This window comes from Tiliqua scincoides, chromosome 5 (genome assembly GCF_035046505.1).
Source record: "Tiliqua scincoides isolate rTilSci1 chromosome 5, rTilSci1.hap2, whole genome shotgun sequence".
NCBI classification, from domain to species: Eukaryota; Metazoa; Chordata; class Lepidosauria; order Squamata; family Scincidae; genus Tiliqua; species Tiliqua scincoides.
The window spans coordinates 71,913,019-71,932,343 of NC_089825.1; the positions used below are offsets into that span (position 1 = coordinate 71,913,019).

The 19,325-nt window shown below is 45.0% G+C and overlaps 1 protein-coding gene across 2 annotated transcripts in view; it reads right to left on the reverse strand.

Moving 5' to 3' along the window:
• Nucleotides 1-18,766, reverse strand: part of VSTM2A (V-set and transmembrane domain containing 2A) — a 35,801-nt gene extending 17,035 nt beyond the window's left edge. For both annotated transcript variants that reach the window (XM_066631229.1, XM_066631230.1), the window contains exons 1-3: nucleotides 18,691-18,766; nucleotides 16,268-16,434; nucleotides 8,403-8,453 (exon numbers count right to left, since the gene is read on the reverse strand). In XM_066631229.1, the coding sequence (XP_066487326.1) occupies nucleotides 8,403-8,453; nucleotides 16,268-16,434; nucleotides 18,691-18,766 (294 nt within the window). The remainder of the gene's footprint in view (nucleotides 1-8,402; nucleotides 8,454-16,267; nucleotides 16,435-18,690) is intronic.
• Between the last annotated feature and the right edge of the window lie 559 nt (nucleotides 18,767-19,325).

Sequence of the window (19,325 nt, forward strand, 5' to 3'; positions counted from 1 at the left end):
CACACTTTCCTGAGAGTAAGCCCCATTGAACAAAATAGGACTTACTTCAGAGTAGATCTGGTTAGGATTGTACCCTAACACAGTAAATCACATTCAGCCATTGAAAATCATTGGTTAGGAAGAGAAAAATGAACTTCTGAGCAGAAGTAGTCAAATGGTGATAACTTTTAATTTTAATAACAGGACCCCTAATGGTTCACATTCAGTTTTAACTGATCCTGAACTTCAGCAATCATTCCCATTCCTGTTTTGCATTTTGAAAATTATCTGGATGCATCTTTCAGATAATCATTTTGAATTTGCATTATATCCATCCCTGCATGTGCCTCCCCTGGGTGCAGAAAGAGCTGATTCTGGCAATGAACTGAAGCGTGAATGAAGCATGAACTTCTCAACAATTCTTAGGCAGTGTTGGGAACTTGAGTCAGTGACTCCGACTCAAGTCATGAAAATACATGATTTTTACTGACTCTGTGACTCATGAGTCACACACGTGGAAGACAGGGACCCCCTGACTCGGCACTCGTCCCCATGTGTGCTGACTCAAGTCTGCCTGTGTCTCAGGGTGCCTGCTCACTGTTTTCACCAGGTGAAAAACCTCATGGGGTAAGCATTCCAATAGCAAGCAGCAGGGAGTTGTAGCTGGGAGGCAGGAAAGGGTTAATGTAAGCAGGAGCAGGGAGGTGGTACTGGACTCTCTTTTTCCATCTCTGATATAAAGGAAGGAATGGATGATCATTGGACAAAGGACAAGCATTGTCATATTTCCATTGGCTGAGGAAGGGCAGGAGGAGGAGCAACCCTCATTGAATGAATGGCTGCAGTGGAACTACTTCTGAGTAGAGCTGCAAGGATCAGGTTGTCCTGGTAAGCCTCCCAGCTGCTGCTCATGTCCCTCCTTCCTCTTGCCCCTTCTGTCCTGGCCCTCACTCAGTCCCTCCCACCCTGTTACAGATGGAAGGGGGCAGCAGGGGAGTGAGTAAAAAGAAGTCCAAAACAGACACACACAAGCACACACCCTGGTAACAGCCTTGTTTTCCCCATGACTGGCTTTTTAAAGGGGGCGACTCAGTCCAGGGAGAGATAGTAGGTAGGGGAGCAATCACACTTTGCAGGCATGACTCTGTTGTTTCTTGGGAGGTGGACCCTCATTGAATGAGCGACTACAAAGGTACTACTGAGTAGAGCTCAGGATTGGGTTGTCTTGGTAAGTCTTGCAGCTGCTGCTTGTGACTTTTCTCCTCCCTCTTGCCACTTTTCTCCCGGCTCTCTTGCTGTCCCTCCCACCCTTGCTGCCCTCTTTACAGATGGTTGGGGAAAGCAGGGGAGTGTTCAAAGAGAGCTCTGACACATGCACACACTCCCCAGCAGGAGCCTGTTTTTTCCACTTTTAAAAGGAGGGCTTTTTAAAGGGGGGGCTTGACTTGAGTCCATTAGAGTCACTAAAGAGTGACATGGTGACTTGGAAAGTGCCTCCATTATGACTCCTTTTTGAGTTGAATCATGGGGGGTGGTGACTCAGCGACTCAACTTGAGTCAAGCCACACTCTTAGGGCTCAATCCTATCCTATTTTCCAGTGGCAATGCTGCCCCAAGATAAGGGAACAAACAACCTCCATGACCGCTCCCCCACTGCAGGAAACAGCACATACCTTGTTGGCATAGCTGCATTAGAGCTGGGAAGTTGGATAGGATTGGACCCTTAGCCACTGTCCTACAACAGCCCTCTACTCAGAAGTTTGTTGTTGGCATCCTTCAGTCTCAGAAGACTATGGTATCGTGCTCTGAATGGTGGTTCTAGAACAGAGTGTCCTCTCCAGTGCGCGAAGCCTGGGCACTTCCAGCCCTCAGGAACATGATGGGGAGTCATGGCCAACAGCCACGGGGGTCAAGGGAGCCACTGTCTGGAAAAGTTTGAGTACCACTGGTATAGATTAAATTGCAGGTTTCTTCTTGGGTAAAACAACTGAGGAAATGTCAAAGGAAGCAAAAATAAGTTTCCATAAAACAATTGCAATTTCTTGAAGACTCTGTATCTTACTTGTTGGCATCCTTCAGTCTGGGAAGACTATGGTATTGCGCTCTGAATGGTGGTTCTGGAACAGAGTGTCCTCTCCAGTGCGCGAAGCCTGGGTAAAGTAGATATGGAGGATAGACTGTTTCCCATGTAGCAAATCCCCCCTCTCCACGTCGCTGAAATGGTCCAATGGAAAGGCAGAAGCCAGTACGGTTGGTTCCAGCGGCGTCGCAGGAGTTGCCAGAACGTGACTGTGTTCAGCCATGAACTGCCTCAGGGACTCCGGCTCCAGATTTTGCCTCGAGGTTGACTCCTGAAGCCTTTTCCATAACTGGATGTAGCCACAAGGCAGTGGAGGTTTGGGATCAGAGTTTTCCTTCTCTCAGATGAGCTGCCTTCCCAGGCTGACGAGTCCCATCTACCCGGTGGCTGTTTAGTCGCCTCTTACGACAAGTACAGCCAAACTGGGGGCCTATTCTTATCCCCGGCCCCCAGGGGATTCTCAGAACTGAGATATCTCAGGGAACTCGGAAGTTAGTCTCATTTAATTCAATGGAAATTTCTCTCAGATAAGTGGATATAGGATTGAAGCTTTTGGTTCACTTCTTCTCTTAAAAGTAATTTGAAAGCTCTGTCAAACTGTTGAGCTTTGAACCACTAAAAGCCTAGTCCAGCTGATAGTATTTTTGGAAAAGGGTGCAATGTAATGTGATACAGGAGTCCTGTGACTAGTAACTCTTGCATTTGACTAATAGCAACTGTGAAGCAGTGGTGGAAAATCAGGGTGAGACAGTGGTGCTGGGGGAAGAAAGGTATAACCCTTCCCCAGTGCCATTTTTTCCATTCAGATATCTCCCTGAACTTGCTCTATATGCTGTAGGGGTGCTGGTATTGTGATTTTAATGTTTCCACTTCCATGGGCAAGCAGTAGCTTTGGGGTTGATTTTAACTGGGAAAACATTAAGGGGAAGGGGAAGCTGCCCCTTCATCAGCTTCTTGCTTCTGATCTGATTCATTATGGGCTCCCCTATCTGCTTAAAAAAATGCAGAAGATCTTGACCATGAATCTTCTATGCCTAGGGACAGTCTAAAATGGTAAAAATGAAAACACCACTTTAACTTGAAATTGGCCTTATAAAATGCAATATCCTGCTCAGTTAATGAAATCACACTGACATGTACGTTTTAAAGTGGCTGCAGAGTGCCTGTGCATCGTTCCCAGTGGTTCTGACTGTGCTTCCAAGTCCCTAACTCCCTTGGAGTTTTATAGCTTTAACTAGCTGTAGAGTCTTCTGAGCATACTCAGAAGCTGCTAAGGAAAATGCATGGAACTCTATGGAAAATGAAACAGAGCCACAGTGCACGTTTACCCATGAGTAGGTGACCATGCCTTGGTCCATTGCAAATGACAGGCCAAGAGGAATGCAACACCACTGGAATTGTCCCGATCCAATGAACACAGGCCCAAAAACACTCAAGAAGGAAATCCTTCAAATGGATAAATGTATTCATCCTTCTGGAAAACTAAACTGAGCTTCATGTTCACTTGCAAGTAAGCAAATGTTTAATGGTTCCTTGCTATGTTGGTGTGGTTTATTTTTTCCCCTCCACTTTAAAAGCTGTTTGTTTCCATAGCAATTCAAAGTTATGTTCAATTCTGTTGATTCAAGTTGCTATCTTCTCAATGTTTTAATTTGGCAATGCTTTCATTTGTTTGTGCTTGGCAGCATTAGGTCATTGTGGTTGTTCATACAAGTAGCCTGCAAATCTTAAATGGCTTCTGTAAGTTTAATTCAAGTAGTTGATTATGTAGTTGTGCTCTTCAGGTGTGTGTATGTGTGTGATGTGTTTTATGCCTTTTTTATTCCTGTGGCTCTGTCTGCTGACAGCCACAGCAGACAGAGCCACAGGCTGTCAATACATATATACCATCTATATGACAGTGATTACACTTGATGAAAAGGCTTTAAAATTGATTAAAATATTAATTTGGAATAAAAATACAAAATGCTGCTTTCAGCCTCTCCTTTTTAGGATAATACCACCATCCATGAAAAAAATAAAACCATTTTAGTATGCCTCTATCTATGCCATGAGTGAGTCATGATTTCACTTAAATCAAATGAGTCGTTATGAGTTATGACTTAAGTGAGTCGTGAATGACTGGAGGCAGGGTTAAGCAGCGAGGTGGCTACGTTTGCGGATGACATCAATTTTTTCAAATGGTGAAGACTAGAAGAGATTGTGAGGAGCTCCAGAAAGATCTCTCCAAACTGGGAGAATGGGCAGCAAAATGGTAGATACATTTCAATATAAGTAGGGGTGCAATCTGTAAAGCACGCTTGCACCTACTTGGGAGTTGAGTTGGCTGGGCCAGCTGAGGGACACGTGCTAGCCCACGGAGACTGCATCCAGGGCAGGGGGAGGGTGGTCCCAGGGGCGGGTGAGTGGGGAGCGGGAGGCAGGGCTGGGACCTGACTGTTATGCCAGATTTCAACCCCGTTCCTGAGCTGCGTGGAGCGGCTTGAAGCCGTTCCATTCTCAGATTTATGCCACCTCCTGAGGTGGTGCAAGTTTGAGGAGACCCATTTGGGCCATGGTGGCTTATCTGGGATTAAGGGGAAGAGCTTCCCCTTGCCTCTGGCTGAGCCACTTCTGGACCCAAACTTGTACTGGATACAGTGCAGGCCTCCTGGCCTGCCTGTTCCAGTTCAAGACAGGATTGCACTGCATGAATAGTAAGTTGGATCCTGTCTAACCTTGCTTGCCACTCACAAGTGGAATCCTGGTCTGAAAACTTGCTCTATGGTGCGTGGTTCCTCTCTCCAGCCCATCCACATCTCCCCCTCCTTTTCATACTTCTCTTTCTCACTGTCATCTGGCTTATTTAGTCTGTGATTGAAATGACTCCTTCCCTTTGGTATTAACAAACTCTCTGTAAATGAGGTTGCTGACTGGGTCCAGCTCATTTCAATTTTAAATGAACTAGTAAAAAACAGCATCTTTTTCAAGAGCCTGTTCCCCTCCCATCGGTTTTCTTATTAGAATTATAAAGTGTGTTATTGGGGTGACTGAAAGAGCAATGCACCTTAAAATATTCCAGAGAGGTAGATCTGCAAACAGGCTATTGGACAGCATTGCTTGTGTGTGTGTTTTGTTTCCAGGTTGGTTCTCCCCCCCCCCCACCTCTTCCCTCCCAGCAGTATTTTGTCCAAAAAGAATTTGATCAAAACTCCATAGGGTGCCCAGGGCGCTCCTGCCTCTCCAGGCACTGCAAGGAGGGCTTTGCCTTGAGGTGTGAAAATCCCAATCCCTTGGGACCTTCCTCCAGCTTCCTCTCTCTTTGGGTAGCTTGGCCGGCAGTCCTTGCCATTGTGGAGCCGGAGCACTTCAGCTGCACACCAGCTGCCAAGGACTCGTTCCCCAAGCCATTTGCAGAACACCTCCCTCCTCCTAACCAGGCCTCTGGGCTGCTGCTGCTTCTCCACACTCAGCATAGGAGACTTTCCTTAGATTGGGGGGGGGGGATCTAAGGGTGTTTGGCAAGAAAAGGTACATTGTAGGCATGCAAAGGTGGGTGCCCTGTGAAATATGCAAAACCAAAGCAGGTCCTCAACAAAAGTTATAAATGCTCACAGAAAACTAAAATGGGTGAATGGGAATTACAGTCAGAAGAGAGGCTATTTAGTTCAGGGTTTCACTGAGCATACAGAAAACACAACAGTAAGGATAAATCACTTTTGCAGTGAATTTTAAGAGACCAGAGGACACAAGGGAATAAGTGCCCAATCTGGAACTGTCAGCACTGGCCTTCCACCAGGACTGAGTGTTGCAAATATGCCGTAAGACATGCCTGCGGCACTCAGCGTTATGTCAGCACTGATGCCAGCTCTGTGCCAGTCTGAACTGAGTGCCAGGAGCAAAGGAAGAGGGTGAATGCCCCCTTCCCCCAAGGGGGCACTAGCAGCTGCTCAAAGCCTGTAGGATGCTGCGGCAGCCATTTTGGTTCCACTGCTCCTCTGGGCAATGTGCAGCTCAGGATTGGGCTACTAGGCTGCAATCCTATGCACACTTTCCTGGGAGTAAACCCAACTTAACACAGTGGTGCTTACTTCTGAGTAGACCTGCATAGGATGCAGTACAATTCTGTGTGACTGATTGATCAAATTGTTTAGTGATGGGGGGAGATGCATATGTTGATCTTATGCAAGGAATGGTCTCTGAAGTGCAAGGCAATGGTTCATCCATGGGCTCTTTCTTGCAGCCTGCTGTTTTTCTGGATTTTTTGTCAATGAAATTCCTGGCTGGTTACTGACAAGACACAGTTTTCTAAGCCTGACTTGCAGTTGTGGCTCACTATGGTTTAGATAAGCTGAGATGATGATATTCTGATATCACTGATTCAGCCTGAGGCAGTTCATGGCTGAACACAGTCATGTTCTGGCAACTCCTGTGACGCCGCTGGAACCAACCGTACTGGCTTCTGCCTTTCCATTGGACCATTTCAGCGATGTGGAGAGGGGGGATTTGCTGCATGGGAAACAGTCTATCCTCCATATCTACTTTACCCAGGCTTCGTGCACTGGAGAGGACACTCTGTTCCAGAACCACCATTCAGAGCGCGATACCATAGTCTTCCCAGACTGAAGGATGCCAACAAGTAAGATACAGAGTCTTCAAGAAATTGCAGTTGTTTTATGGAAACTTATTTTTGCTTCCTTTGACATTTCCTCAGTTGTTTTACCCAAGACGAAACCTGCAATTTAATCTATACCAGTGGTACTCAAACTTTTCCAGCCAGTGGCTCCTTTGACCCCCGTGGCTGTTGGCCATGACTCCCCATCATGTTCCTGAGGGCTGGAAGTGACATCATTAAACAGGAAGTGGCCAGAAATATTAACTATATTAACTATAATATAATATTATATTTATTATAATATAATATTAAATATATATTAACTATATTAATATTATATTCATATCATTAATTAAATGCAGATCTTAAAAATATATTATTAATACACAGCAATATACATGCTTTATAAGTGATCAGCTGCTGATCACTGTTGGAGACAGGATGCTGGAGTAGGTAGATTTTGTCTGGTCCAGGAGGACTCATTTTTTAAAACTTTGTAAGCATACCAATAGAATTGTTTTATCAAATGAACTTTGTGAACAACCAGTCTGACCAACATTACACACACACACCCCTGTGGACCCCAATCCAACTAGTCATTTCTCCCATTCTCCTTGGATAGGATTGAACCCTTTATTAATTTAATGAAATTAAATTTTTCCAGCAGCTGGTGGGGAAGACAAAAATAGACCATGAAAATATATCAGAGCTGATAAGGGTTTGGTTAGGAAGCTGATTTGTCTCCTATACTAGCAGATGCACAGCTTAAGCCTATGCATCTCATTAGAGTCAATGGGGCTTACTCCCAGGAAAGTGTGGATAGGATTGGGCTGGCAATCACTTCATCAATGGCTGATAATTATTCCCTTCAAATAGCAAGATTCATCACTTTGAAAATACAGCCTTTCCTCTTCAGTCAAACAACAAGATTAATAAATCACTGTAAAAACAGTACCCTTTTTCTGCTCCTGGCCAAGTAAAGTGTGTGCTTCTCTCCCCCCCCCCCCTTTGCCAACTGCATGGAAACAACTTTAAGACCCCTGGTGACTGGTAAAATAGGAAGCGTTTTATTTGGGGAGGGGGGGGAAAGTGGGAAGGTTTGGGGATTGAAAGGGGGAGTGGAAGAGGGAGGGGGTTGAAAAGAGAGATTTCACTTTGATGAGAAGAGGTCCCAGGCTGGGAACTAGGAACCAACCAGACAAGGATCAGTGAGGGTTAAGGACTGCAAGCCGAGCATGCCTGGAAGAGGGCGGGCGGCAGCAGCCACTCTCCCAGCTGAGCAACTCCTGTTTCTTCTGCTTTTAAAAAAAGTGAAGAAGACAGGCTTCGTATTCTGCCCAGGGGTGTGACTGTTTCGCTGGGAGAGGACATCCCGCGCCTCCCCTTTGAGTTCCTGGCGCCGCCCTAAAGAGCCGCGCCTCACAGTTTGAATAACACCGATCTATACAATTCACTTTAGGAAAAAGACAAGGCAAGCTACTGAGATGGATGTGGTGAACCCAGAAGGTGGCAATCAGGACAGACCAGCTCTTTCAAGAAAAAGCAAATTTCATTCCATTTATCTCAACTTCATCTAATAATTTATCTCAAAATTATAAAAAAGGCACATAAATTAATACCATGTATTATTACATTATTAATTTAATGTAATTAGTCCATTGCCTATTGGGGTGCTTGTTAATTAAAGAGAGTAAAGCAAACGAAAAACATTTTAAAAAGCAGCCATCATCTACATTTTGTCACACTTACGCTTATCTTTGTTCCATCGTTGTCCAAATCTCTCTCTGGTAAGAGCTCCACCTGTTAGGGAATGGATAACTGTTTTTGCATACCAAAGGTAAGGTGCCTTCAGTATGAAGGATAAATCATTTCTTTCCTTTCTTTTTCAATTTCTTCCTTTCAGCTTCTTCATTCCCTCTTGTCCTCTGTCACTCCCCTATTTTTTCCCTGTATTCAGGATGTCAGCAAGTGTAACTCCCAGGTGTGATTAAAGATTTGTTCAATATGTGTCCAGAGTGGAGAAGTGTACTAAGGGCCAAACTACATGTTACAATAAATATGTGTGCTGGCCCATTCAGTGTTTGCTTTGGTTTTGCTTTTGGTGTCACTGTGTGAGGGCATGTGTTTCGGAATGAAACCACAGATGGAGTAGAGGGCTTTAATATTTTGCTCCTGCTGTGGTTCCAATTCTGATTGTCCATTCCTGAAAATGCTATTTTTGACAAAAGGCTTCAATGGAAACCTTTGTACAAAGGTAAATAGTGTAGGAGAAAGATCAGTGTAGGAGAGAGGTGGGAACAAAGTATTAGACCTAATCATCTCTCACCTAATCATTGCCTAATAATCTCTCACCGTGGTTTAATTCTGAATTGTGCATCATAGTGCATGCATGCGCACACATGTATAATTTGACTCTAAGGGCGCAATCCTAACTGGGAGTTAGGCCAGCGCACATCCCTTGTGCCAACCCAGGAGGGTCGCAAACGTGCCGTAAACCACTTTTTCACCTCCTCATGTGCTGGTTAGGTCGGTGCAGGGACATGTGCCGGCCCACAGAGGCTGCATCCAGCCTCCGTACCGATGCTGTAAGTAAGGCTGTGCCAAGCAAGCTTGGCCAACACAGGGGTCTGGGGAGGGCGGGGAGGAGGTGGGAGGGAGGCGTTCTGGGGTGGGGGAGGGCAGGCAGAGGGTGTTCTGGGGGGGGGTGGACATGGAACGAGAGGCAGGGCTGGGACCTGGCAGTTATGCCAGATCCCAACCCCATCACCCAAGCAGCGCAGAGCAGCTCCAAGCCACTCTGTCCTCCTCGGACCTGTGCCACCTCCTGAGGTGGCACAGCTCCAAGGAGACCCACTGGGGCTGTGGCAGCTTACCCGGGGGTAAAGGGAAGAGTTTTCCCTTGCCTCTGGCTGAGCTGATTCTGGCCCCAATCTTGAGCTGGATACAGTGCAGGCCTCCTGGCCTGCCTGTTCCAGTGCAAGATAGGATTGTGCTGCATGAGGGAATTAATTATGGAAGTTAAGTAAAAGCTCTTGAATTGATTTTAGGTTGCTTCGGTCAACAGAAATAATGCCCTACAATGACTGAAGGCTTTCTCAATCAAAGCATTTTACTGGGGTTCCTGTGCATCTGTTGAGCAAGATGTGTCTGTCCTGTATCTTACAGTTGCTTTGGCATATTTGTCACCAGTGATGGCTTCTAGCTTAAGTTACTAGATTAAGAAAACATCAGACAAATGTAGGGGCTGTTGATCTCTCAGTGGTATTACCTATGACAGCTAAGTGAAACCTACATGTATCCGCAATATACTTCTGGAAACCTATATGTATCTGCAATATACTTCCATATATCAGATGGAAATAAACAACAAGGAATGTTTTCCTTTCATGTCATACTGAATCAGACCATCTGTCCATTTAGATATGTATTATCAGCCTATTGCCTATATATTTCCCAATACACATGTAAGCCAAGTTGCTTGGAATATGAATTAGGCCACATTTATTAAATAAAACTAATCATAAATCCAAAACCAGAGCAGTGGGTCCTGTCTCCCAACTCCACCCCCCCTATTGCAGGCATCTAATCTAGAGGAGACAGTAAATATGCACCTTACAGGCATTCCCACTCAATACACCAAACTATAAGCTGCCAGTTGACAACACAAGCTTTTCAGTGCCAACCCTGAGGTGTTCAGGAAGTTGAACTGCACTGTCTCCTCCAAGCCGGAAAGCATTTGAGGTCAGCATTGCAGTCCAAGTCCATAGGATTACCAGCCAGCCTCCCTGAACTAGACAGCAGCTAAGGATTGGTATTGATTGTTCCCTCTGAACCTGTGTACCTCAGTGTGCACAGCAAAATCCCTATCCCCACTCCCTGACTAGCACCATACCTGCCGGGTGTGACCAACCTGGCTAAAGAACCAAGAAACTGTCTGGGGTAAGCAAAAATATTGGCCACCGACCCAATAAGGAAAATGGCAAAAAAATTCAGTTGCAAAAGACAACCACCTAATCTCAGAACGCTGAGGGCAGATGGGCAAGGGCAAAAACTCTGAGGCACACTGAGGGAACAAGGGAGTGCACAGCAAACAACCAACAAGACCCCCCTTCTTCCCAGCAAAAGCATCCAATAGGTTGCAAGCATTAGCCAGGCCTTGCCTCGCATGATAGAGCGGAAAGGCAAGAACATCTCATCCCCAAATGGGTGGCATTGGGTGGCAGACTGACAGCTCCTCACCAGTTTTCAGGCTTGTTAATTTCCTGGAGGCATCTGATTTGCCACCATTGGACCCAGGCTCATCCGTCTGATCCAGTTCTGTTGCTGAAGTTCATAATTAACTGATTAGAGCAGACATTTTCAACCATGTGCTGTGGCACACTGGTGTGCCGCAAGTGGTCCACAGGTGTGCCACAGGAATTTGGGGAAGGTAATTTATTAGTAGGATCAATGGGGGTGTGTGTGACCCCCCCCCCACTGGCAGCACGTGCCTTGTCAATTGTGAAAAACTTGATGGTGTGCCTTGTCAATTTTAGTTCCTTGTCAGTGTGCTGTGAGATGAAAAAGGCTGAAAAATCATTGGGTTAGAGTACAGGTTTGCACAGCTGGTAATATAGTAAGAGCCTGAACCTATGATCCACTGGCGCTGCAGTCACAGCGCCAGCACTGGGTGTCATAATAGTGCTATAAGGTTCTTTTTGGCACCCACTGAATAAGCAGAGCCAGTAGGAAGGCCTGAGTCATAGGTTCAACATCCTACCTACCGGGAGGGTGGAACAGGGAGGATTGGGCCTGGGAAGAGGAAAGGACAGCAGAGCAGGCCTCCACCACTCCAAACCCCCATCCTGGGCCTGTCAGAGTTACATGGGGCTATTTGATTCTGTGCCAGCTAAATAGTTGGATAGGATTGGTCTGCTCCATAGTGCAAACACAATCTCATCTCCCTAAGTTCTACTACAGCTCCAATGCAAAATGGAAGCATACTGGTTGGTTGGCAACCTTCAGTCTCGAAAGACTATGATATAAGCCTACAGCACCGGGTATTCCCAGGCAGTCTCCCATCCAAGTACTAACCAGGCCTGACCCTGCTTAGCTTCTGAGATCAGACAATGCAAAATATGATTTTATAAACACATAGAATATGCTTTCAGTCTCAGGGCATTCTATACCCAAATTTTCAATTTCAAGCATAACTCAGACAGAGATAAACAAATGTCCTCAAAGGATGAATTTTAAGATTGAGGAAAATTACAAGACCACAGAAGCTTAGAGCTCTGTGAAGAAGGGAACTCTGCAATCCTTGAGTTTCTCTGACCAAGAACAGACCAACAATACACCCCAAGTAAACTATGCCCTATGCAAAATGCATTACATACATTCAGTTAGCTTCCCCTATCTATGTTGAAAAAAACATTTTCATCATACAGTGATGCCAAAGCTATTCCTCCTCATGCTTCAGTGTTAAATGCAAAATCAATGTTTTTGCTATGACAGCTAGTAGAAGCAAAGAATAGAGCACGAAATGTATTATTTTAAATGCTGCAATGCAATGGCTGCTTTTCTCCTTCTGAATATTAGAAGCCTGTGTTAAATGCAAATCAGATGCTGACTTATAATAACACTGAATCAAAATTTCATAATTCAATTCATTACTTCAACAAGAAATCTGTCCTTGAGCAGGTGGAAAAATTAAACATCAGGAAATAAGTTTGTATGCCAAACTTCAATTCCGAAAGACAAATGGGCATTTCTGAAGCCAGGTTGGTGTAGAGATTCAGGAGTCAGACTTAGACCTGGAAGATCAGGTTCAAACCCTTGCTCAGCCATGAAGTTTCCTTGAGCTCATATATATAAATTCAAAATGCATTTTTCCTTCAGATTTCAGGTTTTCCGTTACTTCAGTTCTAAGTGAGAGGAAAAGGGCTTCCCCATTTCCAAAGTCTTCCTTGACCAAACCAGCCCTCTAGATTCTACAGAATGCTCTCACAGTAGGAAATAGACCCTAAGGCGAGAACAGCAACAAAACAGAAAAGAAAATGTCCTATTTTCATTTTTTATACAGGCAAAAATTTTACAGGAAACAAGGAGAAAGATCCCACCGCATTCCCAATCCACCACACAGAATTTCTCTCATCATGTAAGGCCATTATCATGTAAGGCACACTGGTGGGGACTAATGCCCCAATCCTATCCATGCTGTACACTGGCGGATCCTGAGGTCTGCCAAGGCACTGCACAGTCTGCCATCACAGCAGCTTCTCCATCACTCTGCTGAGTGCTGCCGCTTGTTCCAAAAGCCAGAAAACTATGTGCCCACAGTGGCACTGCACAGATTGGCCATCTTGGTTGTGGTGGCACTGAGGGCAGGGATTGGGCCAGGATGGGAGTAGATTGAAGGTGGATCTCAGTAGCAGCAACATGCACCACATCTGGAACCTCTGTTCCAGGCCTGAAATGCCCCCTGTAGGTGAACAGATCAGTAAAAGAGCTGGCATAGATCTGAATAGGCCCATAGGGGACCATCAAGCACATCAACACGCTTCCAGAGAGGAAAATAAATTTTTTTCTTCACTTGCCTCTACCTGCTGACCTGGTCCCCAGCCAGCTTACAGGATGCTGTAGCCATGGCATCAGCATTCCTGCACTGTGCAGGCCCGCCCAGGACACTGGTGTAGCTGGCCTGTCTAGCACCAGGGGCCGTGACTCAAGATGCACCTTGTGCCTGACCTGGAAGTAATTGTGGCGATGTGATACTGTCACCACCAATTACTTCTGGGCACATTTGGAGGGGATACTATTTTTGCTTTATTCCTCTTGGAAAAAAAGTCAACTCTCAGAGTGGCGTGCAACCATTCTGAGTGGCCAGAGGGTGGGGGGTGCAAGAGAAGGTACTGTGGCAGCGAGGAAACCTCCTCGCCACCTCAGTACCTTCTCCTGCACCCCCCTCTTTGTGATGCTGCAGGCCCACAAGGGGGTGAGGCATCGCCGACACCCCCTCAGGTGTAGTACCCAGGGCCCTGTACCCCCAGCCCCCTTTAGCTATGATAATGCCCCAGGATAGGTTTGGGTCATAAGTCTATCTCATGTTTGATATTTTAATTGACTATGTAAGCAACTCACTGGGAAGGTGGAAGGAGGTGTATTTGTGTGTACAAACAAATGGATTTAGGAGACACAGAATCCATTCTGGATACAGTCAAATACAATTTTATAAGGGCAACAAACAGACTGATCCAAAAGATATATATATATATTAGCCCAGTCATGTCATTGTACATTTTTTTTTTTTTTTGGTACAACTTGAGAGGTCAGAATGGGAAGTGTTCATTTTCTAAAGTAACTCCCTAGAAGGGACTGGGTGATGGTGCATGGTAGTGGTGCCATTGCCAGGAACTAGGGTCCAGCTCAGGGTCTCAGCTTACTCATAGTCCAATCTCTAATCTAGATAGGTTTTCAGACATTCAGAGGATGTCCTGGACATTAATCTGGTTACTCTGTATTAATGCCACAGCAACCTGGATGGGTCTGGTTATCAGTAATTGTTGACCAGAAAATAGACCAAAAAGGTAAGTGGCACATGGTAAGCTGGCAAAAGCTTTACTTTTTGTGCCGTTCCACTTGTGCCTAGGAGTAGCTGGCATTCTCTCTCTGTACTACAAGAAGAGTTGATGTCTCCAGATAAAATATATAGTACCAATAAAATAGGCCTACAAAATGAAGGGTCAGAAAAGTTTTTCCCAAACTTTATGGTGGTTTGATATGAATTTGGAGTGCTGATTCCAAAAATGGCATCCATTTTGCCCTATCACATCTAGTTTTGGAGATATAGTATAGCCTCGTTAGTAAATGGTTCAAGCAGCTTCCTCATGAGGAAGCCATGGTGTAGGCGTCCTTATGAGGAAGCTGCTTGAACCATTCACTAAAGTGGCTATGCCATGTCTCCAAAACTAGACGTGATAGGGCAAAACAGATGCCATTTTTGGAATTGGCACTCCAAATATACCCAGGAATTGGTGTAACGTTTAAGGAAGCAAAATGTGCGTTGGTCTGTGTAATCAATTACCTCTATTTTAAACATTGACTAAGAACCTCCTCTGATTGGGAGTACTGCTCACGCTGCAGCTCCACTGCTGACTCCAAGTGTCATAAAAGTTGCTGTAAGGCACTCTAGCACTGATGGTGAGCTTGTTGCACTGATGGAGAGGCCAGCACCAGTCAGCACTTGGTCTCAGCACCAGGAAGACACGTTGCTGGAGAGGCTGGCGGTAAGTGTTCCCCCTGGCTGGCAGTGAGGCTTTTCGGGGCAGGGGAGGGTGGGGAGGAGGCTAGGGGAGGGCAGAATTGGGCAGAGGGAGGGTGGACTGAGGGAAGGGTCAGGCCTGAGAAAGGAACAGGGATGGTGGCAGAGTCTGTTGCCAAATTGTATGCCCCCTCCCATACCTGAAAGCCTGATATGGGCCTCTTTGATTCTGTGCTCATTAAATAGTGGGTACAAATCCAAGAAGACCCATTATCACCAATAGAGCTCAACACAGGGTAAAGGAACAAATTTTCTCTCCAGTGGCTGCTCTGGTCCTGCGGAATACAACAGCGGCCATTTTGGCACCACTGGACCTTGCAGCGCCAAAGCACCATAGGATTGGACTGCCTTTGGTAAATCCAGCTGCAAATGTGTGATACAGCAACTCAAGTAGGATGCAACTTCCACATAAGCAATGGATATTCTGAGCACAACTTGCTATGGAAATTTTGATTAAAATCAGGGATTCATGCTTAGAAACTCCCATACTCAGCCTGCCACCTATGGGCTAATAGGCACTCTTTTTTGTTACGATTAGCCAGTCTGTTGGGTTATTTGAATGGAAACTGTTAGGCATTAATTGAAGCTAAATTTGAACTGATCACCAAAAAGTCTAGGGTACTATACTGAATTGTTTTTGCTGTGATAAAACTGAATTCTTCAGCAGTCTGTGCATAATATTTGAGGGAAGAACATTAGAATTCTAATTTTAGAACATTAGAAATAATGTAGCAGACTTCTCTGCCCTGTGTGTGTGTGTGTGTGTGTGTGTGTGTGAGAGAGAGAGAGAGAGATACTGTGGCCTGGTGCATTGATAAGACTAGTCCTATTCCATGTGTTGATTAATCTGTAGTGATGCAGGGGAAATTAGATTTCCTGAAGGGAAAGAAGTGCAGCAAGCAGCCTTCTAATGGAAGGATAAAATGAGTCCTTGTTGTCAAGAGACAAGCCTGCACACCTAGGGCTACAAATTCAATTGAATTCATTGCTAAGAGGACATCTGTCCTACATTTTGTGACTGATTAAAAACCATTCCTTGAGATAACACATACACAACTCGTGTATTTATATTTATCAGGTTCAAATCTCTGCAAAAACAAAACACAAACAAATAAAACCCTAGGATACCTTAAGGCTCCATCCTCAACCACCACTGAGTGGTTGTTTCTTGGTGGGTTTCGACTGCTGACAATGAGGAAATAAACCTTTGGGAGAAATCCACAATTTTCCGTGAAGCCCATTCCCCCCCCCACCCCGGTCTTTGCTATGGAAAATAGATGGCTTGCAGAGAATTTCAAGGGCAGAAAATTGGTACCTGAGTGCCCGTCACCTCCGCTCCAGGTTCTTGGTCCTCAGCTACCCGCAGAAACCACCACTGGATTTCCAGATACACTGAGGCAGAGCCACTCTGGAATGCACAAGACATCTCCACATTCTGCCCCTCAGTAGCTGAGACATTACGAGGGAATTCAGTAAATTTGGCTGCAAAAAAGAAAAATATATCTTATTGGGATTCCTCCTTCAATATTCCCCACCTTTCAATATTCCCTTTCCTTTCCATCCCTTCATTTATCCCCCTTCAACTGCAATCCCATACACACATACTTGGATGTACATTGAGTCAAGTGGGTCTTGCAAGTAAACATGCCTGGCTTCTTGATTCTGTGGGACTTAATCCAAATAAGTAATATTTACAAAAGCACATATTATTGCAGTCTCATATTTTACCCACTAAACCATTCCCCATTCCTGTTTTCTATAATTCTATGCTCATGTCTTTTTTTATCCCCATGGTTTAAATTAATTCCTGTACTCTTTCCTCCCCTTCTTCTTCATTCCGACTTCCTTATCCTTCTCATACTTTCATATATTGTCTAGTAAGTCATTACCCCTCTCCAGTGTGCCTAATAGAAAGGCTAAATACTCCACCAATATCTCCCTTGGGTTTGTAAAGTTTAAATTAATGAAATCCAATGTTCTGTGGAATGCATTCTTTCAGTACTCTCACTTAGGGATTAGGGGTAAAGCTATTTGGAAAATCAGAAGATTGTATTTAATAGGTAAGGTTGTAGCCTGTAACTGATTAAAAACATGTCACCAACTGGAATAGATCTTTTGAATGTTGAATTGTCTAAAAGAGCAGGTTACACTCATTGCTTGTCATGACAGACATTCCATGCTGACTCCTGTGGTTACTAATTCTATACTATCTTTCTTTTTTTACTTGTAGTGACAAGCCAAGAAAAGACTAGATCATGTTTTAATCTAGAAGATTCAGAAGATGGAAATAATTCACCCTCTGAGCACTTCAGTCACTTTAGTATGGCTGTCCCTTCCAACCACACACAATACAGGAAATACCTCTTAACAGCATATTTTGGGGTGCCAGAATAGATCTTAGTATAAGTCATCATTGCCATAATCTTCTTGATGCATTTTCTAGCCATATAAGGAGCTTAAAATATGTGAAACAGTCAATCAATCACATAAGACATTCAGCAATGACAGGCAAATCACTATTACTATTATTCCTCTCATAATTTTTCCTCTCATAATTTCCTTCCATAATTATTCCTCTCATAATTTTTCAGATTAACTGGAACGGTCTGGGTAACAGCCAAGAGTTCACCAGTTTATCCACTTCCTTCTGCTCTGTGCTGTTACAGGTTGACTGGGGGCATACAGAAAAGCCTTTAGAGATAGTATTTCATTCACATGGGTTGGGTCATACCCTGGGACTCATAGTGATGCCATTTGAGAAATTTCCAGACCAGATCTTCACTGTTTTAAAGTTCTCAAATTATGAGCAGGCAGAATTGAAAAGCCTTTTCATACATGTTTATGTGTTATATATTTTGAATATATATTCAACACCCGAACACATGCACACACAATCACACTTTGTGACATCTATTTGCTACATCAAGTAGGGAAGGAGATAATATTTCTGCATTCTCAGTCAATCTTTCCACTATCACCGACCCCTGCAGCCTTGTACTGAGTAAGAACCAATAAACAAACGAAGGAGACTGAACAACGTTTCAATGGTTGCTGGTGCAACATTCAGCTGGCAGCCCCAATACGATCTCTCCATGGTGCTGAAATGATCACTGCAGTCCTCAAATCCTCAAACAACTGGATAGATTCTGCAGAGCAGAGACTACTTGGAATGCAAGAAGCGCCTTTGACCGAGTGGTTGTCGGGCGAGGGGTTGTCGAAATCTAGAATCACCAAACTAAAGCCAAGGTTTAAGAAGATGGGCAACAGAATTATAGAAAGGTAGGGGAGCAGGAGGTTCTGCTCAAGATCGTACTGTTTAAAGGAGACGAGCAATTGCCCTTTCATAGTCTTTATAATCATATGCATTTTGGCATAAGGGCTAGGTGATACAATATGGTATGCTATACCCAATTTCTCTCTCTCTCTCTCTCTCTCTCTCTCTCTCTCATGCATAAACACCTTTTACAAAATTCATTGCACATGCACTAGCGACACAGCAGGCTACTTATCTCCATGTTTTCAAACCAAGTGCAGGAGGGTCATTTCATTTTCACTTCGGGTGAACTTCTCGGGTTTTTTTTGCTTTTGTTTAGTGGGGGCGAGAACAAGATTGAGACAAAGAGACATGACATTTCAGTTCTACACCTCCCTGCCCCACACCTTGTTACAGCCTTGTTCCTTCTGCCACAGACCTCACCTACAATTTTGACCAAAAAGACAACAAAACAACACCCTTACCTTGAGAAGAAAGCCCTTGTTGAATATACAACACTGACAAGACTAGGAATCCAATATAAGCCCAAAAGGTCCCCATCGTTCCAGGCAGAGGGGGGGGAATCACATCAGGGTAATGCCAAGAAAACACACGATCCTTCAAGGAACCTGAAGGCAACAAATTTCACCAGCCTTTCGGGTGCTAGAGCCCCGGCTGTATGACTGCCAGCATTCTCCTGGCAAGGATGGAGGGGGCACGATCGGCTTCCGATGGGGGGGGGGGAGACAGACTGTGGGTGCGCCGATGCCTGAGGTCCGGATCCTACTCTCCCAGTGGTTGGAAAGCGGGTTCTTCACAGGCTCCTTTTTCTGCCGCTACCTGGCAATTCCGTCAACTCCTGCTGCTTAGGACTGCGTGATGAGCGCCCTCCCTGAGCCAGCTTGGGAAAAGTGGGGAGGGAGAGAGGAGCTCGCAGCATTCAACTTTCTTCCCATTTCCTCTCTCCCTCGAATGGCTGCGATGACGCCTTTCACGCTGGCTCTTCCGCGGCGCCCCCCGCCGCCCGCTGTCCATGGTGCTGAAAAGCACACGAGGGGGGAAGCAGGGGAGATGATTGTGGTGGAGCGCCGCTTTCACGGCGCTGAGGGGAATCTTCCTC